Source organism: Nanorana parkeri, unplaced genomic scaffold, assembly GCF_000935625.1.
Source record: "Nanorana parkeri isolate BGI_ZX_2015 unplaced genomic scaffold, ASM93562v1 scaffold8, whole genome shotgun sequence".
Classification (NCBI taxonomy): Eukaryota; Metazoa; Chordata; class Amphibia; order Anura; family Dicroglossidae; genus Nanorana; species Nanorana parkeri.
Window position 1 is genome coordinate 3,048,427 of NW_017306276.1, and position 27,831 is coordinate 3,076,257.

The window sequence follows — 27,831 nt, forward strand, 5'->3', positions numbered from 1 at the left end:
ACATATAAGGAGGCCGTAGACTCCTAATGCTATGTAGGACACACTGTCACCATTCTGATATACACTTTACATTTATTACGGTCAATCTTCTCAGTTGGTGTTGTGCAACCTCCCTCTCCTGCTTCAGTGTGCATGGGTATGGCTGCACTGCCTGAGGAAGGGCAGTTCTGATGTAACAAATTGCTAAAATGTGAGAGAAAACAACATGTGCAGATGTACTGGCAGACACTGGCCAGATGGCACCTTGAGAAGAGGGCATACGCATATAACAAATTGCAGCTAGGGATGTCCCAATAAAAAAAATTTCAAAGCCAAGTACAAGTACTTTTCCTCAGGTACTCACCGATACCAAATACCAATACATTTTCTTAAAGGGACAAATAAAATGTTTTCTTTTATACAGATTAATGGTTTTAGGGCAGTTTCTTTATGATTATGAAGAACTGTAACTCACTCAATGATTATTCAGCAATGGAGAATGGCAACCAGCAATAGAGGACTACAGATCCCATCAATCTATGATTATACATCAATGGAGAATGGCAAAACGGCTATAGAGGACTACAAATCTCAGCAATCCATGATTATTCAGCAATAGAGAATGGCAACTAGCAATAGAGGACTACAGATCCCATCAATCCATGAGTATACAGCAATTATACAGGGCTGTGAGCGGTCTCACCAGGGCTCCATGCAGATCTCACCAAGGCTGCATGTGGGTCTTGCCAGGGCTGTACAGGTGAGTGCCGGGCTCCAGGGCTGTACGAGCAGGTGTGGGGCTGTCCAGTCTCTGCAGGTGCCGGGAAGGAGGAGAAGGAGATGTGGGGCCGGACCGGTGCTGTCGATGACAGCTCCCGCAAGGTCCCCAGCATGGCTGTCTGAGGTCCCTAGCAAGTGTGAGACCTCAGACAGCCTCTCTTGTTCAAAAATTTAAAGGGACAGTATCGGCCTTTAGTATCGGGGCATTTTCATGAGTACAACCACTCGTGAAAATGCCCTGTATCGGCCCCAATACTGATACTAGTATTGGTATCTGGACATCCCTAATTGCAGCAATAATAATGAGCATACAAATGGGCTTAATGAGAATCAGTCACTAACTTAAAAATTGCAGGTAAAAAGAAAAATCAAGTATTTTAAATTGAATTCGCAGTGTTGTTTTCCATAAATGTTTTTTGGTCCCTTGCAATGGGTCTTTAAATTTGCAAGGGAATTCAAACACTCCAGGAACAAATCAATTCCCTAGCACAGCCACAGTTCCCGCTCCCTTTCTGGCAGTGTCTAATTACTGCCTGTGTTGGCCCAGTTCCTCCACCTTTTCACTCACCTTTGGACATAACATTTTATGCAGCTGCTGGAGGGCAAAGGTTGCCTATCCCTGCTATAGAGTGTCAATTGAGTGACAGCTCTGGGTCTGCGGACATCAAATCCAAGGTGGCGATTACTTGCAGTATTTTCCAGCCTTTTAGATGTCTACACAAGGGAAGCTTTTACACGCAAATATCATGAATAAAGTACCTTAAATGTACATATAATGTTATGTAGAGCTGCATCGAAATACAATGTTGAGACCAAAACCGAAAATAAAAATAAAATATCAGGCTGAAACAAAAACAAAAATTCCAACTCTTTAAAAATATTTTATTTTTTTCTAAACTTTTAAAAATGTTTTATATTTTATTTATTTTTTTACTTTACTGCTGGTGAAATGTAAGGGATCTAAACAGACTCCTGATATTTCCCTTTTACAATAGAAAAAGAGATTGGGGATACAGAGTCCTCAATCTCTTTTTCTGCAGCCCCAGCACTGAATGAACAGGAATCTCCTTTACTGTACTGAGTGTTCCTGTTCATTTATAAATTGTGGATATATAATGGTTACTATGTACACAATCATGAATGAATAGGAAGTGATTTTCGATCACTTCCTATTCATTCATAACTCACACTATGTCCAGTTATTTACAAACATTCAGCTATCACTGAAGGTTTGTATACCGCTCTCCATCCTGGATCGGCTTTCACAGGATGCTGAGCGGGTGGTGCCGGAAGGAGAGCTTGGTCTCGTTTAATAGCTGACTTCTACCACTTACCTCTGACTCGGCCTCCTGTGACAGCTGCCTCTGGCCCCACACTGCTCTCCATCCTGTTTGGTCACAGGAAGCTGTGCAGGGCGGTGCGGGAGGGGAGCCCAGCCTCCTGTGACATGGACGATGACAGCGCTCTCCTTCCCGCCCCACTTGGCCTTGTTACAGTTTCTCTCCTCCCCGTTGGACACCCAGCAGGGCGGAGAGAAACTATGGATGCACCGCAATTTCGCCCCGAAAGACGGCACTTTCTGCATTTTGCCCAAAAAGCCATTTTCGGCAGCCGGAGTTTCGGTGCATCCCTAATGTTATGGGAAGACTGCTGTTCAGATAAATGGTCTGGAGACAGGATCACCTTAACATGAATCTTTCAGGTCCCCACATAAGGCAAGGATCACTTAATTCGCCCCCTCCCAAGCCACATATACTTTGGAGTTTTGATTTGGAGTTTGCATCGATTTGTTTCCCTTGTCACATTGGACAAGTACAGGAGCTAAGAAGCATGAACGTTTGCTGCCCTGTGCAAAAAATAAAATAGTCATTCAGTACAGCTCGGCACTTTTTTGCAGAAAATACTGCAAGTACAGACAAAATACCCATACATCTGTCAACAACACAGTGAGTTCCTAACTTCCTTTTCGAGCGGAGAAATACACTGCCTGTCCAAAAAAAAAGACACACACTCTAATATTTAATTGGACCGCCCTTAACTTTGATTACAGCACACATTTGCCGTGGCATCGTTTTGATAAGCTTATGCAATGACACAACATTTATTTCCAGCCAGATTTGAATTACGTTTTCACCAAGATCTTGTAGTGATGATGGGAGAGTCGGACCATGGCGTAAAGTCTTCTCCAGCACATCCCAAAGACTCCCAATAGGGTTAAGGTCTGGACTCTGTGGTGGCCAATCCATTTGTGACTTTTAGCTGTTCAGAAACATGATTATTGTAAGGAAAGCAATGCTTTGCTGGGCAATGTATATTTTGTCTCTCTGGATTCATTATTGAAGTTTGAAAGTTTAATACTACATTAAAAAGGTAACCAAGAAGTTTGGTTTACTCTTACAGCACTAACTGAAATATCAGACTAATACAGTTTTTTCTTTGTAGACGTCACTGTAAGGCCTAATTCACACAAGAATAGGGGGTGAGTGTAGGGTGGCATACGGCCACATACTCCCATAGAGGACAGGGGCTGCGTACTAATCACACACAGCACCTGTCCTTACCAGGAGCAGCCTGATACGGCCATGCCGGCCTTTTATCGTGTGCATGAGGCCTTAATTGACATCTTGCTGCTGCCATTTATAAAAAATGTATGATCCATATGTTTGATCCATAAGTGACATAGGTGTCAAATGTTGTATTCTCATGCATATTCAAAAATGTTTTATATGTCATTTATTTGCACTAAAAAGGGACATTAACTGCTTCCCGGCCGGCCGTTGTACATATACGGCCGGCCGGGAGCCTCCTGGATGTAACAGGCCGTGTATACAAACTGATGTCTCCATAAAGAGTACCTGTCACTTCTTTTGCCATCACATAAGGGGGTTTCTTATCCCCCTATCTGATGGCAATAAAGTTAAGTGGAAAAAAAAATAGAAAAAAAAAATTAAAGTTTCCCCCCAAAAATTGAAAGTTACACATAAAAAAGAATTTAAAAAAACATTTAAAAAAAAAAAGTTCCCACACATACATACACGCATGCAAACATGCGTCAGGGGCGCATGCCTGCAAAAACGACGATTGCGCCCATTACGCCGCACATGTTACATATCGCCGCGAACGTCGCAGTGAGAGCAATAATTCTAGGTCCATCAATCACTTATAACACTAAACTGATGAGCTGTAAAAGCTTTTAAAGCGACGCCTATGGTCAATTTTGAGTATGGTAGTTTTTTGCGATTTCGCGGGTGCGCACAATTTTTAAGCTTGACATGTTTGGTGTCTATTTACCCAACGTGACCCCGTCTTTTATATTTTACCAAAATAATTGGGTAATAATAATTGTTTCCTAACCATGTAAAAAAAAACACTTTTTTTTCCAAAGTTTCAGGAATTTTCCCAAAATATAGTAAAAAATAAAAATCCCAGTGGTGATTAAATACCACCAAAAGAAAGCTCTATCTGTCCCCAAAAAATGGTATAACATTAATTTCAGTACAGCGCTGCATGACGGAATAAACGTCAGTCAAAGTACCGCAGCGCTGAATACTGAAAAATGGCCTGGCCAGGAAGGGGGTCTAAACACCTGGTCAGCAAGTGGTTAAAGTAAATTTTTTCCCCTCCCCCCAATGTTAATTAAAGCACTTACCTTAAATGATGTCTCTTAATCCGATCTTCCTCTTCTTTCTTGTCCTTTTCATCTGTCCCTCCAGCGCTGCGGCGGCTCCCGATCCAGCGCTGACTCCTCTGTCCTTGCTGGCACTTCCTGTCCCATGGTGTCTGCAAGCGGGTGCATGCGTCCATATACTTACCTTGCGTCTCTCCTCGTCTCCCGGCCGAAAATCCGAACTGCGCATGCGCCCGCCCCAAGATGCTTTGCGGCCGCCCGAGCAGTTTCGGATTTTCGGACGGGAGCGCGCGGGGAAGACAGGGGTACGTTTAAACCACTTTAAAAAAAAAAAAAAGGGTTTAGAAACCCTTTTGAAAATGCCACAGACATACAGTATATCTATTTCTTTTTTCTCAAATGTTATACTATTTATTGTTATTACTTCAAATATTTAAACACTAGCATACCTTTAGCTGTAGATCAGAAAATTATTTCAGGGGATCACAAAGACCACAAACTTTTTTCAAGGGTTCCTCCAAGCGAGAAAAAGTTGAGGAAGCCTGAGCTACACTATAAATGTATGCTATAGCACTGAAAATAGCTTTACCTTGACAGAGGGCCTGTCCATTATTCCCATCTGATGCCAGATAAATATGAAACCATTACAGTCTCAGCACCTGTTGGACAAAACCTATTATGTGCACACAAGTCAGTTCATACTAAACAACATACTAACATGGAGTCTCATGTACATAAACCTAGTCTATCCGGTCTTTCTCCATCTGCTTGTTCAAATCAACAAATGTCTAAAGGTCACACAAACATTGCATATTTGCAGAAATATTGTCTGGATGTAGATTATTAAAACAAAAAGTGAAATTGTTATCCTGACATTTGCACTTTTTACATAAATATATTGAATTAAAATATACCTCTCAACTTTAGAAAACCTAAGAAAGAAGGTCACATAAATGTGAAGATGACATTTGGTGCATGTAGTAGTAAAAGTGGGCACGATTACATTTTACTGACTATTGCGAGTGTCTGAAAGCTTAGTTAAAAATGCCCCAACATCGGTGGTAAAACCATTGGGCTTCTCACTTCTATGGTGGACAGTTTGTCCGGCAGAAACTTTTTCACTCCTATAGTAAAAATATAGTAAATAGCTTGGCCTGGCAGTTGCCCATTTACTTTACGATGTAACATGTCCTGGACCAATGGAAGAGTTGGGGCATAACTAAAGTAATATAATTGTGTGAGAAAATATTTCACGGCAGAAATACATTGTTTTCTTGGATCCTGAATACCAGTTATAAACACTATATCACATGGTACAGGGCATGCACAATGTTTATGTCAGAGAAGTCCAGCAAGCAGTCATAGAACTGGTACTGTGAGAGCCATTGCGCATGTGCGTGTGAGACGGTTTTGTGCTGGTAATGCCTGTAATTGTGCGCATGCGCGCCGCTAATGCGCACGTTTACGCGCAGACGCTATGCGCGCGTTCACGTACAAAGGCGCTCACGTTTACTCATGGCGTCTGACCTTGGCTTGATCTAGATCTTCCTTCCGTTTTCTGATTACACTCTACCTTGCCTGCACGTTACCGACCCGGCCTGCTCCTGACCTTGCCTCTGTCTGCTGATTTGTACCTCGCTGCCCACCTGATCGTAACCCGGTTTGTTCCTTACTTCGGCTCTGCTCCGGTGCCAGCTTCACCCATTGCTGACGTCATATTCCAGGAAGTGACTGCTATCATCGTCCTTCAGACTGGTCCCCCTGCATCTCCAAATGATCACAGAAGTGTCTGAATCCTATGTCAAACTAAGGGAATCAACACATCCAAAAGGCTGATGACACGTGACCTAAGGCAACCTACCACCAACAGTTTCTACTGTTTCACAGTTCTTATAGAAATTGTAGGTGCCAGGTTGTCTTCAACTGTTTATTTCTGTTTGTGATTTGAAAGCTGGCTAAAAGTGGTTGAAATTGATTAAAACATTACCATTTTGTATGGACAGCATTGCAAGCTAAGCTCCCTGCAATGTATATAAGTGACCTGAAAAGGAGCTTCATTCTAAAGTAAACCTGTCATGAGACAAATACAGAGGGTGCCGTTATGGATCTTCTGGAAATGCTAGCTGACTAGCTGTTATACTGACCCAAATAATCAGTGACCCACAACAAGTATGCAGATTAGTAAAGTCAGAAGTCCTTGTCTGAATTCTAACACTAGTCATACACTGTTAGAATTTCGTTTCAAACAAAAACACCATGATTGAGTGCACCAATTTCGTTTGAAAGCCCTAATTGTAAGACAATTTTTTAAATGACATTCTACTGGTGTGTGGCCAGCTTTACTCTAGATAAGTGACTCAAATATTTATAATTCACTGCAGGTGAATCTTCCAGGTGCAAGACAATCAAAGAATGGTTGGTGAAAGTCACATTCACTGTTTTATAAATATACCCATTGTATTGATGCCAGATTGTCAGCATGACAGCCAGGTAAACAACATTTTCATGAGCAGATATCAGCTATGGGAGTCTCCATGTTTCTCTCATGACAAGCTTGATAATAATTGTATAAAGTTTCCTTTATTTTGCTACAATAATTTACCACACAAGATGCACCAAAAAGGATGTTAATGTGCTATTATGGTGATGTGAAACGCTTGCTAGAAGTTCATGCACCACTGCAAAGCATCAATGCGGATTGAACCTAGAAGATATAGCTTCTAGAACTTGGTGTTGTTTCTGGTACAAAGAAGTGCCTGTAGATTCTTGGCGATCCTGTCTTTCACTTTGGAATGAAGATATGTGCAGACAATGATTCAGTATGCTAATTATGGCTTCTACTTTTGCTGTGGCTGATATGAACGATAACACAATAGGGAAACCAGTGAGGGGTTAGGGAGAAACAGAAGATACTTAAACAATGGAATCTACTCTCTAGAAGATAAGATACATAGGCCTTACTTTTCTTGTACGCTACTGGACATTAGTGCTGTAGTGTTATATCATATTGTGTGATAGGCAGGAAAAAACAAAATGAACGCCTAAATGCCAAGCAATTCATATGTACAAAAAAACAGAAAGCAAATGTAATTTCTTTTTAATCACATCAGAGCAGAACTTAAAAACTGTGCCTATAAGTAACAATTATAAAATGGCTACAAGAATTAGCAGGAGGACCACATAGCACCTACAGAGCGGCTTAGTTGATTTATAGACTGTGAAAAGGCCATCGACCTACAGCCAAAGAGAATTCAGTCATTGTAACCAGGGCTGGATTTTAAAGTAGGCCACATAGGCCATGTCCTGGGTCTGCCCAGACCTCTTTGAACTCAAGTCCATGTCCTAGTGCAGCAATGGCTCTGGTCTGCCCAGACCTCTTTGAAATCTAGGCCATGTATTAGAGCACCAGTGGTGCTGGTCTGCCTAGACCTGTTTGAGATCTGGCTCATTGCAATCTATAGGCTTTTAAGGCCTGATGTTCGTTGAGTTGCCGCCACTGCCCTCTCCACTTGGTCTGTCATGTGTATTATTATATAGTGCAAGCCTACAGAGCCTTCCTAGATCCAAACCCCTGCTTGCAATAAATTATTTCATACCAGTGGGGTGTGGGGCAGAGCAAGCATCCCAGGCAGACGCTGGCTTCCTGGCACACAGATACTAAGCCTGTAGATATGTCTTCACATAGCAATGCCGGGTAAACTTTAAAGTGACACTAAACTCAGGAGTTAAAACATAAAAATGCATTCAAGTAGATTATTTGTGTATAACTCGGCTGTAGATCTTCAAATCATTACTGAATTAATGCTGTCCTAAAAGGACTGGTAACATTTTTCATTCGGTTCTCTACCTCTGAGGAAGCGAACAGAATGACCGAGCCGAATTCTGAGCCGAGCATTCGGCTATTCACTCTCTGCTGTTCTGCCCCTTTGAGAATAGGGCTGGACAGCAGGGAAGGAACTGCCAAACGTTTGCCGCAGCCGATCCAAATGTTGGATTCAAACGCGCTCTTCCCTTCGGTTCAGCTGAACGTGCGGAGGCTGTTCAGCCAAGCAGAAGGGGGGTAAAGCGGGCCGAATGCAGCCAATGTACGCCTAAGAATAGCTGTACATGGCTGCAGTAAATAGCCGAAGAGGCTTTAGCTCCCTTCACTTCGGCTTGGTTATTCATTCAGCTGCCTTCGGCAGCTTAGTAAATAACCTCCTTAGTGCTATGTAACTCATGTATAACAATAAGAATAGTGGCCTTAAGGTATCAAAATGTGGCAGAGATTTTAGATTTCTTATGGGCCAAGACTGATATCTGATGTTTATGCACCCTTTAAAGTGCACATTAATGCTTTACGAATTAAAAAAATTACATTTATTCTAAAACACAAATGCTTTTCTCATAATTTACCCATCAAATATAATTTTTTGCTCCACTTCTTGTGTAGGAACTGAATGAACAGCAGGGAAGGAACAGAATTCTATTATATTTAAACAAGCTAAAAATATCCCAGGCACATTAGCCAGACCACATTCACTAGAATATGTACAATTGCAGACTTTTGCTGCACAATGGCTTATTTTAGTATACTGAACCTTTTTATAACTAAACTAACAAACATTCTCAAGCAGGAAGAGGAAAAAATAAAAAGGCAAAAGAAAAAAAGGTAAAAATGCAAATCCACTGAAAAACAAGGTACCAGAATACCATTTGCCTTGTCAGTAAAGTATTTATTAAAGAAGAAAAGTATTTTTACTGGAAGCAGTATTGACTCATCCAAAATTATATCACAAAAATAACAATGCAAGTGCTTGGGTGGAACCAGTTCTTACTGAAAGATATACACACCATTACTGCTGAAAGCAACAACATAAGTGCTGCATGTATGTACTCACATGGTAGTTTGCACTCTTTAAAACAAACAATTAATAAAAAAAGCACGTGAGCTTATTTTAACTTCGGTAAAATCACATGTCGGCATTATTACTGGATCTATAGATGCCGGTAGATAAGGGTCAATGCAAATCTCGACTTTCCCTGTAAAAATTAAGCTTAACCTCGCTTCCTCCTACCTCCTCACTTTTGGTAATTTAGGCCTCATTCACACATGCAGCAAAGCAAGGCAGTTGAGTCACATTTTTGTGCTCCCCCTCTGCCTACCAACAACTGACTAAAGTTACAATGGGCATTGGACAGTGCAATACACACAATTGTGATTGTGTCATTTTATGTTGCAGTAAAATTTTTACAGCATGTTGCTTTTGGCTTCTTGCCCTCCTCCTCCTCTCATTTAAATGGAAGCACGCCTTCACTGAGTCTATTACAGTTAGGAGGCACTGGGGGAAAAACAGTGGAGGTTCAAAGTGTCCCGTAAAACACTTTTAAATGATAGGGGTGAACATAGAAGGGATCCAGCAGCCACTTCTTGTGAATTCTTGCTGTTGTCCTCAAAAAAAGACAGTTGGGTTCATATAATGCAGCAAAAAGCAGCACGAAAATCATAAAATATGCAAGATATCATACCACAACCCAAACACACCTCAAACCTGGTGACTTCCTCCCATTTAAACATCACTTTTTTCTTTTCTTAAATACCAACACAAAGGAGGACGTTTAATAAGTGTTTACTGCCGCAATGTTAACACATCTGAAATGCACCCTAAACGTGTGTTAACATATAGGCATATTCATCAGCGTTCAGCAGTTTTTCTTTTACGACACATTAGGGATGCACCGATATATCGACCACCAAAACATATCATCCGAAAATGGCAGTTTTGGCTAGATGCCGAAAGTGCCATTTTTCTGCCGATACAGTGGCGCATCCCTGCTTTCTTTCCTCCCCGCTGGGCACTGCTCTGTGTCCCAGCGGGGAGGAGAGAACGAGTCACAGCCGGGCGAGCACTGCGGAAGGAGAGAGCTGCGAGGTGCCGGCGTCTCTCGCCCCACACCGCTCAGCCTCCTGTCACAGATCAGGAGAGCGGCGGTGTGGGCGGAGACAGCATGCGCTGTCATAGGTGGCTGAGCTCTCCTCCCTGCACCGCTCGTTCAGCCTCCAGTGACAGCTGTCAGGATGGAGAGCGGTACAAGCAGTCAGTGATCAGTGATCGCTGAGTGTTTGTACATAATTGAGGACATGGTATGTGTACTATATCCTCAATAATGAATGAATGGGAAGAGATCTACATCACCTCCTGTTCATTCATGATTGTGGTTATAGTAAACACACTCTGTGCTCATGTTATAAATGGACAGGAACACTCAGTATAGAGGATTCCTGTTCATTGATAACTGGGGCTACAGAAAAAGAGATTGAGGACTCTGTGTTCTCAATCTCTTTTTCTATTTTAAAAGGGAAATATCAGGGGTCTATTTAGACCCCTAATATTTCCCCGAAGCTCCTAAAAGTAAAAAATTAAAATATTTAATAAAAATTAATGTAAAAAAATATATTGAAAAAAAAACATTTATAACAAAATAAAAATTAAATATTTTTTTAAAAATTAAAATAAAAAACATTTTTGTTTTTGGTTTTGGCCTGACAATTTTTTTATTTCGGTTTTGTATCGGTTTTGAAATTTCCATTTCGGTGCACTTCTACGACACACATGTGAGCAAGGCCTTAACCAGATGGCTGGCTTCACAGCCATCCCTATAATGAGGCAGCATTTCTTTGAGTCATGTGGGAGGAGGGCAGGTTCCCTTTCCGACCAGAGTTTCCCAGGTTGCTAAAAGCCAGGTGGGGAGATGTGTAAAGGCCATACACATCTTCCCTCCCAGCATTTAGCAACCTGGAACGCGCTGGCCAGCATCCCTCCCAGATCCTGGCAACCCTTGATGTCAGTGAGCTGGCAGAGCGCTGGCCAGAGCACTACCAAAACCCCCCACTCAGAAACGCGACCACCAGCCACCCCAGGTGGCGATTATGCTAGAAACACCCCTGCCTGGCCTCACTGACCAACAGGGAGGCTTGAAAGGTGAAAGGGGTAAGAGGCAAGCTCAGCTACAGGAAAAGTTGAGATTCTGAGTTATAATTGTAACATTTATTGGAAAGTATTTTTTTATTAATTTAAATAATGCAAATTTCACATGCCAGTTTGCTTACTGTTGACTCTGTTACAATAAAAAAAGTTGAAAAAGTTCCGTTATAACATTTACCAAAATTATCCAGGATGACTTTATCCAGCTCATGTGTCTCCCTGCTGTGTGCTGTGGCTCCTCCTGCCAGCAATTTCATCATTAATGTGTCCCTGCAGCTCTCAATGCTAAAACCACAGCTTGCAGCAGGGGAAGGCAGGCATCAGACAAACCTGGAGCAGCAGATGCTGAAGTGCTTCCCTGCAGCTTTGAAGGGACATAATAGTGACTGAAGGGTAGAACCACATCACACAGCAGGAAGACAAAGGCATCTGACACCAGTAAATGTCAACCTACGCAACAATAGTTAATATTATAACTGTAAAGCCTTGTTTTATTTTTTTACACAAATTTTGGCGAGTTATCCAGCAAACCAAGTACAATTAGATTAATCAGTAACAATGTCTCTCTGGTATAATTTGCATTGTATGCAGGTCTCATCCTCATCACCATATTCATAATTACACATGCTAAACAGAGAAATGATTGCCTGGATAATATCAGGACATCTAATCACTAACACAGATAATGGTTTAATTATATCCAAATGTCAACAACATGCATATGCCATTTGTTATTGACAGTGTAACAGTAGGACCTTACCTTCTTGGCCAACTTCTTTAGCACATTAAGCAAACAACAATATTAGTATCTTATTGTTCATTGTACAAAGGGACTAAAGCAACTAGAGCTGCCAGATTCTCTTTATCCGCTTGAAGACCACAGGCTTAACCTCTACAGAATCGGATAGGTAGATCAAAAGCCAAGGACAATTGCCTTGAATCCTGCCTCCTAATCCTTAGCCCTGAGGCTTCCTGATCAGTGGCTCCCCTCTTGTTGTCCTGCTCCCCAGGGTTTGCCCTGTTGTCTCCGGAGTGTATTTTGTTATTTGTATTAGTTAGGCTTTTATATGTTACTTGCGGGTGGTGGCGGGGGTGCTTATGGTTGTGGTGTTTTGGAGTAGCTAATAAATTATAGTTCATAAGCATTGTTTGGTGTGGTCACATAATTGGTTCTCTTGTATAGATACCTGCATGCGGTGTGGGGACACTCGTGCACCATATCGTGACAGACAGCTTCCAAAACGGGGAATGTCCTTTAGGCAGATTAGACAAAACTAAAGAGTTTTTGTCAAGTCACATCAACTATATGTTCACAAATGAAAAAAAATAAGCTTTTAAAGAAAAGCACACAGTGCATACGGTGACAAATGGGGGAGTGAATTTGGGGCCCATTTCCTGTGTCTGGCAGCAGACTTTTAAGAAATTCTGGAGCAAAACATACTTCCCAGTGTCAGAAAACTCAGGTGCAGGTTATGGGTCCTTCAGCAGAATAATGACATTCTAACATTGGATAATTCTGAAGTTGCCTTCAATGAAGCCTGACCTGAACCCTATTGAACATCTATAGAAAGAGTTGAAAGATGCAGTTTGGAGAAAGAACCCTCCAAACCTGAGACAGCTAAAGCAGTTTGCTCAAGAAGAGTGGGCCAAACTACTACTAACTTGCAGTATCTTGTTTGCAGTATTTGCCTCTAAAAGGTAGTGCAACAAAATATTAGGGTCAATCTGAACTACAACCCCATTTCTGAAAAACTTGGGATGCTGTGTATAATGTACATAAAAACAGTACGTAAGGATTTGCAAATCTCATAAACCCAAATTTTATTCACACTAGAAAATAGAAAACATATCCAATGTTTAAACTGAGAAAATGGACCATTTTAAGAAAAAAATAAGGTAATTTTGAAATTGTTGGCAGCAACACGTCTCAAAAAAGTTGGGCAACAAAAGCTGGCAAAGTAAGTGGTACCAACAAGGAAGAGCTGAAAGAACATTTTGCAACTAATTAGGTTAATTGGCAACAGGTACGTAAAATTATTGGATATAAAAAGAGCATCTCAGAGAGTCAGTGTCTCAGAAGTAAAGATGTGCAGATGTTCAACAACCTGTGAAAAGTCTAAAAATCATTGAGCAATTTCAAAATAATGTTCCTCAACGCAAAATTGCAAAGACTTTAAAGATATCATCATCTACAGTACAAAATATCATCAAAAGAGTCAGAGAATCTGCAGAAATCTCTCTGCGCAAGGGACAAAGCTGAAACGCAATATTGGATGCCTGTGATTTTCGTGCCCTCGGGCGGCACTGCATTAAAAACAGGCATGATCCTGTGATGGACATCACTGCATGGGCTCAGGAATACTTCCAGAAATCACTGTCTTGAACACAGTTTGTTGGGCCATCCAAAAATGCAAGTTGAAGCTCTATCATGCAAAGAAGAAGCCATATCTGAACATGATCCAGAAACACTGCTGTCTTCTCTGGGCCAAAGCTAATTTAAAATGGCCTGTTGCAAAGTGGAAAACTGTTCTGTGGTCAGACAACTCGAAATTTGACACTCTTTTTTGGCAACCATGGGCGCCGTGTCCTCCGGACTAAAGAGGGGATGGACCTTCCGGCTTGTTATCAAAGTTCAGTTCAAAAGCCTGCATCTCTGATGGTATGGGGGTGTATTAGTGCATATGGAATGGGCAGCTTGCACATCTGGAAAGGCACCATCAATGCTGAAAGATATAACCAGGTTTTAGAGCACGATATGCTTCCATCCAGAGGATGTCTTTTTCATTGAAGGTCTTGCATATTTCAGCAGGACAATGTTAGACCACCTACTGCATCTATGACAACAGCATGGCTTTGTAGTAGAAGAGTCTGGGTGCTTAACTGACCTGCCTGCAGTCCAGACCTTTCACAAATTGAAAATATTTGGAGCATCTTGAAACGAAAAATAATACAAAGAAGACCCTGGACTGTTGAGCAGTTAAAATCCTATATCAGGCTTCCACAACTCCAGCAACAAGTCTCCTCAGTTCCCAGACATTTACAGCGTGCTGTTAAAAGAGAGGGGATGCTACACCGTGGTAAACATGGCCCTGTCCCAACTTTTTTGAGATGTGTTCCGGTCATCAATTTCAAAATTACCTTATTTTTTTCTTAAAATGGTACATTTCCTCAGTTTTTTTTTTTTTTTCAAGCATGTGATATGTTTCTATTAACTATTGTGAAATAGGTTTATTAGATTTGCAAATCATTGCATTCAGTTTGTATGTAGATTTTACACAGCGCCCCAACTTTTGGAATTGGGGTTGTTCATCCTCCTATCCTTTAGAGCCAAGGGAGGTGCCATCTTAGCCTCTAAATGGATTGCAGTTGTCATGGTGCTGCACATGTGATTATCTATGACACCAGCCATTTGAGGGCTTGAAGGTTTGCTTGAGAGCTGAAATAAGCACACTGGCAACCTTGACAGTTGGCATGCCTTAAAAATAGTTTTTTTAGGAGACATTAACTTGGTGTGGTAAGTAAAGTTCCTCTTTAAGGGTCCCATCATTTTTGTTTTATAATCAGTTGATCAGTTTATAATCAGTTGAATCAAAAGCAAAGCCTGACTGTTATTAAATATGTAAACGATGATGGATGACAATTACTTTAATCCGTAATTTCAGAGGAAATTGTGGGTTCCTTTGTTGTGGAAGGATACCAACAAATTTGTCCATGTCTGTATAGCTAGGCTGAAGTATTCTGCTGAGCTGCTTTCACTGTTTTTTGCTTGTTAGCCATGCAAAAGGGGGGAGGCCTTTCCCCTGAAATGAGTTGGCTGTATCTGATGTTCTTAACCAATAAACCAATAAACATTTAAAAAAAGACTTAAGTAATACAAACATTTGTACTAGGCGTTCCTCAATACACATCCAAGAGTTGATCGCCTGTTGAATGCTTCATTTATCATGATTGGAGTGGTAGTAGCCTAGGACCAGAACAATGTTCACATACACTATACTATCACCACACATCTGCTTCCTAGAAGGAAACACACTCTACTTTATATCTTTTAGAACCATTTTCCACTTTTAATGGTCCAGGGCTATCACACACACACATAAGATATGCGCTAATAACAAACAAAATGCATTAATACAATGGCTTAAGGGGCCCTTCATTTTTATACTGTACTTCACTGCTGACTTTTATAGGGGTCAGCAGTTATCTATGAATCTCTGTTTATCATTATGATGAATGGAGGTTACAGTAGAGCACACCATATGTCACCAAAATTGCACACATCAGTGGCAAAAAAAATGCAAAATATGATAAAAAGAAATAGTGGCTTGCAGACAGCCACTACTAGGTATCACATTCAGATCTTCACATCTGTGTAAGGCCAGCCTAAGGACAACCACATAAATGCCAATAAAAACAATGTGATAGATTTGACCATTTATTCCAATGATTAATCCACTTAAAGTCACACTAAACTCAGGAGTTAAATCTTAAAAATGTATTCAGGTGCCCTATTAAAAGGAGAATTATGGAGAGAGTGAAATACATTCATTTCCATAATTAGAGCCGACATGTGACACTGAAGCTGTCACACGTCGGCTCTACAGATCGAAAACTGACCGATTACATACCGCTAAGTCAGTTCCCGATCTTCTCCCTGCAGTGAGCGGTGACCATAAATCACGACTCCCCGCAGGGATTACCCCCACCCCTCCTTTCTCTGTACCTCCAGCACTGAGTGGAGGGATCGACGGGGGAGGGGGCAGGCACAGCTCTCTCTGCCTCTAGGGAGGCAGAGTCAGCTGTAAGTCAGGTGGAAGGGTGGATCCAGACAATACTGTCAGGATTTTCCTGCCCGCAATATACTGAGAGCGCCGCAGCCGGGATGGATACCGACAATACTGTCAAGATCCACCAAGCTGTGCGAGTGACAGCGGGCTCTGCCTATCTAGAGACAGAGCCAGCTGAACCCGCCCTCTCCCTGTTCATTCATCCACTCAGCGCTAGAGGATCGGAGAGGGGAGGGGGGAATGATAAAATGATAGTCACCGTTCACTGCAGGGAGACGATCGGGAAGTGAGCGGATCGGCGGCATGTTTCTGCTCACTTCCCGATCGATAGAGACGCCCTGTGACCACTTCTTTGTCACAGGTCGGCTCTAACTATGAGGATGAGTGGAAATCACTCACCACATGGTTCTCCTTTAAGGTACTTGAATGCATTTTTAAGATCTAATTCCTGAGTTTAGTGTTACGTTAAGGGGTTAACAGCACATTAAGGAAAGCACCCGAGTGTTGTAAACATTTATCATCACACAGATGGAGAATCTCTTTTGTGACTGCTTGACATCAAACCCCTCACTGCACGTGTGCCCCATGTGGCAGGTCACAGCACAAGATTTACCACAAGCAGAGTATTTCCTACCTATTGATCTGCTTGTCTATGGCCAAGACATCCACGTTGCTAACGAGGCAAGAACTACCAAATTCATTCATACAATTTCATAGTTACCTATTTGCCCAGAGATAGGTTTTGGTCCTGGAATGTCTCTGGTTTTAAGTAATAATTAAAATGTACCATAAAATATCACCTTTTTTGTATGTTCTATAAAACTGCCATCATTTCCAGCTTTCTTGGCTTTTTGAACCTAATACTTGCTGAAAAGTGTAACATAAAAACGTAAAAGAGAACATTTACATTTGTAAATAATAATGAATTGTAGACCTTTGAGACCTTTTTGTGCATTATGGCACTTGAATACACTATGTAAGCAGCAGAGCAGCCTGCAAATGATGTTAAAATGTCACCAAGGCAATTAATGTCCATGGCATGCAGGGTAATTACAATCTCATGGGACTGCAGGATTGACGTAACACTGTGATTGTTTTTATATTACAGTATTTAGAAACACAGGGACCTGCAATCTGTCATCCCTAAAAAAAGCAGTAATGGAACCTACGTCTTCCCTTACCTGGGAGGATTGAAGGTCTCTTTTTAGTCCGTCTTAAAGGATCCAATATTTTTATGTTTTTGGGAATCTTGCCCTTAAGATCCAATCCTGAAAGCAGCTCTGGGGGAAGGCTGCACCGCCTGGAAACCACAAAATCATTGAGATTGAGCCAAAGTTTACTCTTTGTCCGGTCGTACAGGCTGCTGTCATCCACTGCCATGGTGCTGCTGTGTCCCCTTTCTCAATCAGCAGAATTGAAAATAAAAATACAGGGGGTTCCCTCTCGTGCGTGCTGCTAGTGTGCTCATGCTTAGCCATACACTTGTTTGGGAAGTGTAAGCAGGAAAGGGGCGTGGCCTTCAACAGGTGTAGGATTACTAAACAGGTAAAGGCTCAAAGCAGCAGGAGGAGGGGAGGAAAGACAAAACCATAAGATCGAGAAACAGATTTGTATTACTGACTTCAAAGGCACCGATAATCTTCTATCCGGGTGAAAGAGGGATACAAACACAAATACGTTCAGGGTTCCTTGACCAAAATGTTACCTGGTATGTCATCTTAGTACATCTCACTTGTTATCAACCATTTGTTTCCAGCAAGAACTTATTGATATTTCTTGAATGTTTACTTTGCATGTAAACAATGTATCCTTACCATCTTGTCTTGATTTGTATTGTGATTGTAATGTCTTCCTTATATTGTAAAGCACTGCGCAAACTGTTGGAGCTAAATAAATCGTGTATAATAATAATAATAATAATAATTAATCCCAAAAGAAATATAGTGATGGCGGCTGTGGAAGGATGGGGACATGTTGGACAAGTGCTGCTGAAGTCTAGTTGCTGTACGTAACACCACCACCTTAATTTCAGCTTTCACAAATGATCCGCAGGAAAATAAAATTGCACAACATCTGTATAACATTATATATATCTATATCTATAGATCTATAACTATCTATAGATCTATAAATAGATCTATAGATAGATCTATCTATATATAGTCAGTACATAACACACACAAAAACTATTCTTTTAGGCTGCATTTCCACTGAAACAGATAGTGTAATGCGTATATAAAAATGCAGCAATGCACATATAAAAAAATATGTCAATGAACGTTTGCACATGTTGATGTAGGTTGGTGTGTATTTTAACCTGTGCTAATTTGCAAAAAAAAGTGCATGGCAATGAATTTTTATTCTAATGTAAAATGCGCCTAGAAACAGACAAGTGCTAATGCAGCCTTTTCCTTAATTGGGATACATTAGGTGCCCATTGGAATTGTAGTGAGGCTGGAAAACGTTTCTCGAATTGTGCGAAAATGTATGGATTAGCGGCGTTTTCGTATGAAAAATATCGCAATGTGAGCACTGCACATGCGCAAACGAAAATCTGTTCTGTTGATTAATTAATTTCGATCAGTTAGTATTGCTAACGAACGATAATCAAAATCGACATTGGTTTGTGCATGATGGGGTATCCAAGCGTAAATCAAACAATGGTTCGATGAGGGCATACGTTTATGGCCAGCTTTAGAGACATACGGGTATGGTCCGATTTTTCTTTCCTCTTCTTTGGGTTGTGCTCAAATAAAGGGCTGCCTTAGTGCAACACGTCGTAAAATATGTTCCATGTTGAAACACAGCAGATATCTGAATGGGCCCCAAAAGAGTTCCTGAATAACTCCTTGCTGCTTCCTCCCACTGGGTCTTAACATCAAGAGGTGGAGTCTCTATGGGACTACGTGGCCATACACCCACCTACGCTCACCTCAAGTTTGTCCCTGCGGGTGTGGGTGAGCGTACTCGTATGCTGACAGGATGGATCCTGTCTGTGTCCGAGCGAGGACACCCGCACCAGTACGGACCTGCACTTGAGGTGAGCATGGGAGGGGGAGGGGGGGGCGTATGGCCGCATAGTCCCATACAGAAGACAGAAGGACAGGGGCTGCGTACTAATCACACGCAGCACTTGTCCTTCCCGGGAGCTGCCCGATACGGCCGTGCATGCAGCACGGAGCTGTACATGCCGGCCAATTCTCGTGTGAATGAGGCCTTATGGCTAGCTTACATGTCTTCCAATACACCTGTTGTGAGACAAACACAGGAGCTGCCATTACTGAATGCTTTTTGAAAATGCAAGTTATCTGGCCTCTGTCTTGACCTACCATCTTCAATACCTTACGTCACTGCTTTGGAATAAGTACGCAGATTTGAGATGTCTGAAGTCCATACCTGCATGGTTCCTCCAGGTCAGTGACTCCATGTACTGAAGTTAGAGCGTCAGCATGTCGCCCAAGACAGCTAGTGTTTTCAGAAGGAGTTTTCAGCAATATCCACATTTCTCTCAGATACGTTTGTTACCTTTAAGGACACAACTGCCCATCTATGACTTGCCTTTGCTTTCTTAAACCTAGCACTGAATGAGCTGCTGGAGTCATTCATAGCGGGAAAGGAACAGACCTGTGAACAATTAGGTTGTGTTAAATAAATATTTGCACACCACAAATGTAGAACACATCATTCCGGCAAGACATTACAATACGTTGTTTTTCAACCCTGTCCTGAAATGTAGCCCATTAACAAGGGATGAAGCTATAACTGAGCAGCAGGTTGGGAACCAGGAAGGAACTTCAAGCTGTGGGACAAATACCACTGTTAGAAAAAAAATGATTATTTCTTGGATACGTTTGTTGGATCTTCTTCCCTGTGCACACTAGATTTCATGTCTATAGAACCAATAATAGAGCAGGACATATGCTGTGGGAATACAATACTGAAAACCAAAGGCAGTAGCTGGCACATCGCTAACATGACAGCTAGTGCAAGACAAGAAAGTGGTCTCTGGTACTGATTTCCCTGAAACTGTCAGACTGAGCCCACACATCTGATCACCCCCTTAATTCTATGAAGGGCCGAATTCAAATTATTTTGTCACTATAGTCAAAATTGATAATCGATTTGACCTCATTAGCTATTAGGAAATTGAACAAACCTTCAAAAATGAATTGCTCCTAATGAAATTCGACTGGTGTATAGCCTGGTTAAGGGTGTCCATAGACACCGGAGGGCAGTTGTATGTGCAAGAATGAGATCACTTAATACACATTAATGCTTGGCTTAGCCCTACTTTGTTTGTTTGTTTTTTGAGAGAGAAGAGGTTGGGAAACAACTGCACAGGCAGACACATGAGTTGGAGTTAATCGATACCAATCAAGAGCAATTTTCCCAGATGTAGATGTTCCCACCGTTACTCATGCAGGGCAAATTAAAAGAGTTGCCCCCCCCAGCCCCCAGCAGACGAGACTAGAAAAACTAAACTGACTTGGTTTAGACAAGACTATGGATGCTTCCCCCTCCCATGTAATGGTGCTGACCCAATAAAGCACATGGGAGAGGGGACATGAATCAAATGCCTGCCCATACCTGGAATTACTGAGTATTTCACTTTTTGCTGGTACCTTGTGATGGGCACAGTAAGGTAACATGAGGGGGGCATGGAGTACATAGCCCTGTGTAAGCTCCAACTATTCACATTGGAGCTTAAATTGGGTATTCTAACTGTGCCTGATATTGGTGATCAGAGAGGGATTTCAGTGACTCTTTTTTACTTTTCAATGCACAAGTAAAAGAGTCATTTTAAATGCTACGTCCTTTACACATGAGATCTGTTCTCATGTCACAACAGATTGTGAGACCTTCATGCCATATCTATGGACACACATCAAGGACTCCTAGGGATGTTTATAGACAATCAGATCATCAGAATATTCTTTCCTCACTCATACTATACACATCCACTATTCAGGGTATGCCAGGTTATCTCTCTTCATTTCTGCTGTATCAGCTAAGATGAATCATCTGTTAACTGAAAGATTCCACCTTACCCAATCGCAAGCAATGCCAGCATTCTACAGTCGGCTGACACAATCATTCTCACTCACTATGGGGATGTCATCTTTTCTGTAGTTCCATATGGAAGTCAAATATTTTTCATTTTCATTTGATATACATGTATTTACACTAGGTTTTTTCCTAATAAAGTAAATGATGATACCTCCCAACTGTCCCTCATTTGAAAACAGGTCCCTCTTTCCTACTCAGTTGTCATTCTTTTTGGTCCAATGTCCAGATATCTATGAAAAGGTTCAATTTAACTACCTAAAGTGTTATTCTGCACTAAAAACTTTATCTTATCTCTTAATTATCTTGTTTAGTTCCTAAAGCCAATATAAAGGAAAAGTAATGGTGAAAAATAAAGCATTTCTGGGTTTAAGCAACAATTTTGGCAGATAAATTCTCAATGGTCCACATAACTGCGGATGTGGCAGTGGTGCATCCATTGTGTAAATATATTGCGCTAGAAGCTGTCTCCCTTTCTACTCTCAGAAAGTTGGGAGGTATGTTACAGGCTGGTTCACTGGTTCTAATGACTATAAAGAGCCATATACCACATAATAGCCTTTCTGCCAAATCTTATGACAACTTCTTCGGATCGCACTTCCGATCACATTCTGAGCATTGATCACACTGGCTGTTTCACCTGACATACACATGTACTACATCTGATGTGAACTGTAGGCATTAGGTGTAGAGAATAATAAAGAGTCGGCCAAGGACGTCCAAAGCACCTGCTTCAGAATCAATAACCCCCAAAATACTGACATGGCTAGAGGGGGATATTTCATGCAAAATGCCTTCTAGGCATAAGCTGAACGAACGTCAATTATTTGTTCAGCTTTATGTTTGCTAAGCTGCAATTATCAATAACACTGAGATAACTGACTTATGGCAACAAACACCTGTTGGCCTGCAGGGTCTGACTGATAGGAAGAAACCGGATCCCAACATATAGGACCTGGCTGCCCAGTAGTAATAGGCCATGTTGCAGACACAGTGCCCACAGCAGTTGTCTTCTACGTATACTGTGTATATATGTGTGTGTTTATGTATGTGTGTATGTATACGTGTGTGTACGTATACAGTATATACACCAGCCTATAGTGAGGTTCAGTTTTTGCTTCAGTGGTCACCCTCCTCAGTAGTCCTCAGCATTGTAGAAGCAGTTGTAGCCTTCTCAGGTGTTATCTGAATACACTACCCTCATCACTCCATTAGATGTGCATTGCACTGTAAGGCCTCATTTACACAAGCTATTAGGGCCAACATGCGGCAAGTGTATTCCTGTGGCTGGGATTACAGGTGGTGGCAGACAGCTGCGCCCACTCAGCCTGTACAAATCAATGACAGGCTACACACAGGGGTGGATCCAGAGTCTAGTCTTGGGAGGGGAAAAATAGGGTGTTGCTTACAGAACTGTCAATATTTTATTACAGATTTTTGTGTGCCGTAATGGAATCTCTGCTTAAAAAAATTTGGCACATTACTGTCATTAAAATGGGTCTGTCATCCAGGGGCCCGGTAACCAGTAATGTCAGCAGTTACATCTCTTCCTCCTGTCTGACCCCCCCAAGTGGCGGAATGCTAGGGCCCAGTTGCAGCTGTGACCTCTGTGACCCTGGTAGTTCCGCCACTGTATAGAGGACTACAAATCTCTGCAATAAATGATACAGCAATGCAGAATATCATCAGCTATAAAGGTCTACACATCTCAGCAGCACATTATACAACAATGCAAAATACTTTTAGTTATAGAGGACTACAAATCCCAGCAATATATTAAATGACAATGCAGAGTACCATCAGCTATAGAGGACTACAAATCCCAGCAATATATTAAACGACAATGCAGAGTACCATCAGCTATAGAGGACTACAAATCCCAGCAATATATTAAATGACAATGCAGAGTACCATCAGCTATAGAGGACAACAAATCCTAGCAATACGTTATACAGCAATGAAGAATTTGACCAGCTATAGAGGACTACAAATCCCAGCTATACATTACATTATACAGAAAAGCAGAATACCACCGGCTATAGAGGACTATCAATACTAGCAATGCCGAATGGCATCTGGCTATAGAGGACTACAAATACCAGCAATGCAGAATAATATAAAGCTCCATATTCTGTGCTACTCCAGGGGGCTGGCCTGATGTTTTCAGTGGAGGATCTCAGGAGGGCTGTGGAGGATCTCAGGTGTACTGTGGAAGAGCTTAGATGGGCTGTGGAGGATCACAGGTGGGCTGTGGAGGATCTCAGTGGGGCTGTGGAGGATCTCAGTGGGGCTGTAGAGGATCTCAGGGGGGCAGTGGTGGATCTCAAGTGGGCTGCGGAGGATCTCAGGTGGGCTATGGAGGATCTCAGGTGGGCTGTGGAGCATCTCAGGGGGGCTGTGGAGGATCTCAGGGGGGCTGTGGAGAATCTCAGGTGGATTGTGGAGGATCTCAGGTGGGCTGTGGAGGATCTCAGGAGGGCTGTAGAGGATCTCAGGGGGGCTGTGGAGAATCTCAGGTGGATTATGGAGGATCTCAGGTGGGCTGTGGAGGATCTCAGGTGGGCTGTGGAGGATCTCAGGGGGGCTGTGGAGGATCTCAGGGGGGCTGTGGAGAATCTCAGGTGGATTGTGGAGGATCTCAGGTGGGCTGTGGAGGATCTCAGGAGGGCTGTGCGGGCAGAGGGGTTACCCAGGAATTAGGGAAGGAGATGTGCGGCCAGCGCTGTAAACAGAAAAACGGTATGCTTTGCCTGATGAAGGGGATCCCTTGTGACCCCGAAACGTTCATTGTTTGTTACTATGATGCACGTCAATAAATAGACGTTTTTTTGCAAATCTGGAGTGCCGGTGTCTCTGCTTCTGTTCAGCGCTGTAAACAGTCGCCGCTCGGTTCACAGGAAGGCTGCTGAGGTCCCCAGCATGCGCGGGACCTTACGGCAGCCGAATCAATTTAAAGGGCCGGTATTGGCTTTTAGTTTGGGGTCATTTTCTTGACTACTCGTGAAAAAGCCCAGTATTGGTACCGGTACTGGTATCATTATCGATGTATCCCTAGTTGATATTATGGTAAAGTTATCTAAAATATAGGTGTCAATCAATTTCAGTGCTTGTTATAGGTGCTATTTTCTGTATATACGCCTCTGCCTAAAATAATGAGACGTGGTAAACCTGTGTACACGCTATTTTTTTCATGTATGTGAGATAACGTTCAGTACACTTAACATATTTCCTAATGACTCCCCTTTGACTCACAAGAGACTCAGAGAAATATAATGATTCAATGTAAGAAATATTTCACAATAATACACAATGAACATAGGTGAGGAACAAGCACACCTGCGGGTGTCGGGTCATATGAGTGTACCGCGTATTATCGGAGTCATTTTTCACCTAAGTACCCGTCAATCATCCGCTGTGTTTACTTTGTGAGGTACTTAACAATGATTTCTGTTAGTCTGTGCTAAAAACAGAGAAGATGGCAATTCATTACATAGAATCAGAGGAGGGGGGAAACCTGGGCGGACACTTGAAGAAAGTGGCGCCCTGGTGGAAACTGGAACTGGATCCTGGTGCAGCAAACACCATTACACAGAGCAATGAGAAACAAGTAGCCTGCCCACAGACTGAAGATACAGTGTAACGGTTCTGAATATCAAGGCATCGTACCATAACCCGCACGCGATAAAGTCCAAGATGTTTCAATACCAATATTTAATCTATTATACCAAAAACACATTTGTGTTTGTGCAAACCGCAATGCTATGTAACTCAATGTGCAATAAATACGATGTTAGTGTTAATAAGCGTATATACCAGGGGTTGCCAAACTCCGGCCCTCCAGGTACAAATCCCATGAGGCATGGTAAGAATGATAAGCGCATGCGGCTGATTTATTCAAAGAGAGCGGGGCATAGATCAGATTTTGGACCACGCTGTCAGCAGCTCTGCCAGCTCACTGACCTCACTAGTTGCCAGGTGCTCAGCAGGACGCAAGCCAGAATGTCCCTGCTCAGCTCCTGGCAACCAGAGACGTCAGCCCCCCTGCCATCATCCCCACCACCTTGCTGCTCCCCAATGAGATGCCGCTTGACGAAACCACCTCAGGATGCCTCATTATAGGGATGGCCCTGCCTATAAAATCTCTTTTTTTAGAGTTATCAAACTTATGAAGTGTGAGGCCCTTCCTATACAATTAAATCAATTTGTATCTAATCAGGTAGAACACTGTACTGTACACTAGTTGGTATATAAAATGCAGATTGTAAAATCAGTTTGCAAGTATATGATCGACTTGAAGTGCACCTTTACCCCCTTTGACAAAAAATCACATCAGCGTACAGCTCTACATGCTGATATAAAACCAACTTACATTCATTAGCTAAACAAACATATTTTTGTTTTACTAACAATTTCTTTTTTCAACTTCCTGCTCCACTTTGGCACACATGATGTAATCGTGCCCAAGCGTTGCATCCCGGGAAGGTTACATCAGCAGAGTTTTGCTGGGAAGTCTCATCTGTAATCTCACGAGATCTCAGGGAAAGGCATTTTCCTCCCCTGAGATGTTGTATATCTACATGATGTATATCCTAGCCACATGTGGAAGAGTTCCAGGAAGTAAAGGGAAATCTGGTAATCTGCCCTTAGTTAAAATGGCCTCTGTGAGAAGAATGGGAAGAAAAAGAAAAATAAGGTATGCCAAAAATAAAAAGCCGGCAATTATGTAGAAGTATGTGTTTGTAGATTTGTAATTACTAAACATTTCAAAGGGTGACTTTGTTGTTATTTTGAATATATGGATAAAGTTCTTCTTTAAAGCTGGCCATGCACCTTTCAATCTGATTGTACAATCATGATTTGTGATCTCCTTTTAGTTTTACCAAAACTATTACCTAATTACTATTACATTCTCAAACAATTCATCCCCACACAGCTACCTCCTCATGTATCATTTCCCCCTCCTCTTTCAGATCGTAAGCCCTCAGGGGCAGGGCCCTCCTTACCATCTTGTCTTGAACTGTATTGTAATTGTAATGTCTTCCTTACATTGTAAAGCGCTGCACAAACTGTTGGCGCTATATAAATCCTGTATAATAATAATAATAATAATGTGAGAGTCTACGAAATCAGATTGTACAATTAGAATGTATTGTATACTGTATGTCTAGCTTTAGAAAGAATGTACAAATGAACTTCGCAATGTGGACCACACATTTTACGGTCGAGGTCCCATTCCCACCCCGTGTGGTGAATGGAAATTTTCTGCGCTTGATCACACCAGTCACCGCAAGTGCACATAGAGCACGATTGTTTTCTGTGTGACCTATTCACACTGCTATGCTGCCTTCTGGTGGGTTGTAGTGTGCAAACAAAATGCAGACAACACACCGAAGCTCACATGAAGTAGCCGTCCATTTTTTTTCCACAGCCAAATTAATGAAATATCACTTTGAAATCTCAATAAAGTAAAAAAAAAAAAGGTAAGCAGTGCCTTGCATTGTAACAACACAAGCCACTACCCGCCACCAGCACACAACGGACAAAGCTAATGCTGATTGTGTTAATGTGTGGCTAGTGTTAGGGGCGTCCCGAGGCTAGGTGGCACCCGGAGCGGAGACCGGGTGACACCCCGCCGTGACGTCATCGCGCATGCGCGGTCGTCTTATCGACGCCTGCCGGCGGCCATCTTGGTTATGGACACCTGCAGAGAGAGAGGAGGGGACGTTCACCCGGCGGGATGAGGTATGCCGCTGGTTCCCCTCCTCTCTCCTGACACTGTTCAGCTCTCGGTCCTTGACCGAGTGCCCGACTTTCCATAGGGGTGACACCAAAATGACTCTGTCATTTTGGTAACATCCCTCCAATGGTGGCACCCGGGTGCGGGGCGTACCTCCCGCACCCCCCTTATGAAGCCACTGGCTAATGTAAACGGTCCCAAATCATAGTAAGTGTTCTTTAAAGGCCAAGTTTACTTTTCTAACAACATTTCATGTGAAATTGTACACAATACACAAGCTCACTTTCTGTATGGCTAAGCTCATACAGGCAGCAACGTGGGCAGGGAATCCACGGTTTTACTGTCCCCTGACCACCTACCTACAAATGAACACGGCAGCCACTCAGGTCCATATACACTGCGTCGGCCACGATGCTTTAGTTTGCAGTGCAGCAACTTTAATTTGAACTGTCACTTTGGCAGGCGGTGCTGCTTACCAACCGCCACCATTGAAGTCAATGGGAACGTGCCACAACCATGTTCCAAATGCTTGGCACACGGTTGTGGTATGGTATTTCGATGTAAAGTCTCCCTCGGGATCAAAATAGAAAAAGAAAAACAGGCATCCAGAAGGCGGAAGTATTCAAGATGTTCAGGGCACCTTATACGCCATTCAGACCAAATCATAAAAGGGTCTCCAGCACACCATGTTCAGATGAGAAGGCAGGACAGAAAGTGATGGTTCGAGGTCACTAAGGACCTTTTCCTCAGCGGTGACAGTGACATTGTCGCTTCCTGCTGGGAACAATAAACTGTCTTCTTATCTGAACAATGGTATGCTGGTGATATCTTAGACTGAGTATCACCTCCTGAAAGCCTGGAAATTGCCGCACATTCATCTCTGAAAAGGGA

The 27,831-nt window shown here is 42.3% G+C and overlaps 1 protein-coding gene across 1 annotated transcript in view; it reads right to left on the reverse strand.

Annotated features, from left to right (window-relative positions):
- FRY (FRY microtubule binding protein) overlaps positions 1-17,539 on the reverse strand; it is a 257,245-nt gene extending 239,706 nt beyond the window's left edge. The window contains exon 1 of the mRNA XM_018554227.1: positions 17,321-17,539. Within this exon, the coding sequence (XP_018409729.1) occupies positions 17,321-17,519 (199 nt within the window). The 5' untranslated portion in view covers positions 17,520-17,539. The remainder of the gene's footprint in view (positions 1-17,320) is intronic.
- Positions 17,540-27,831: the final 10,292 nt, after the last annotated feature.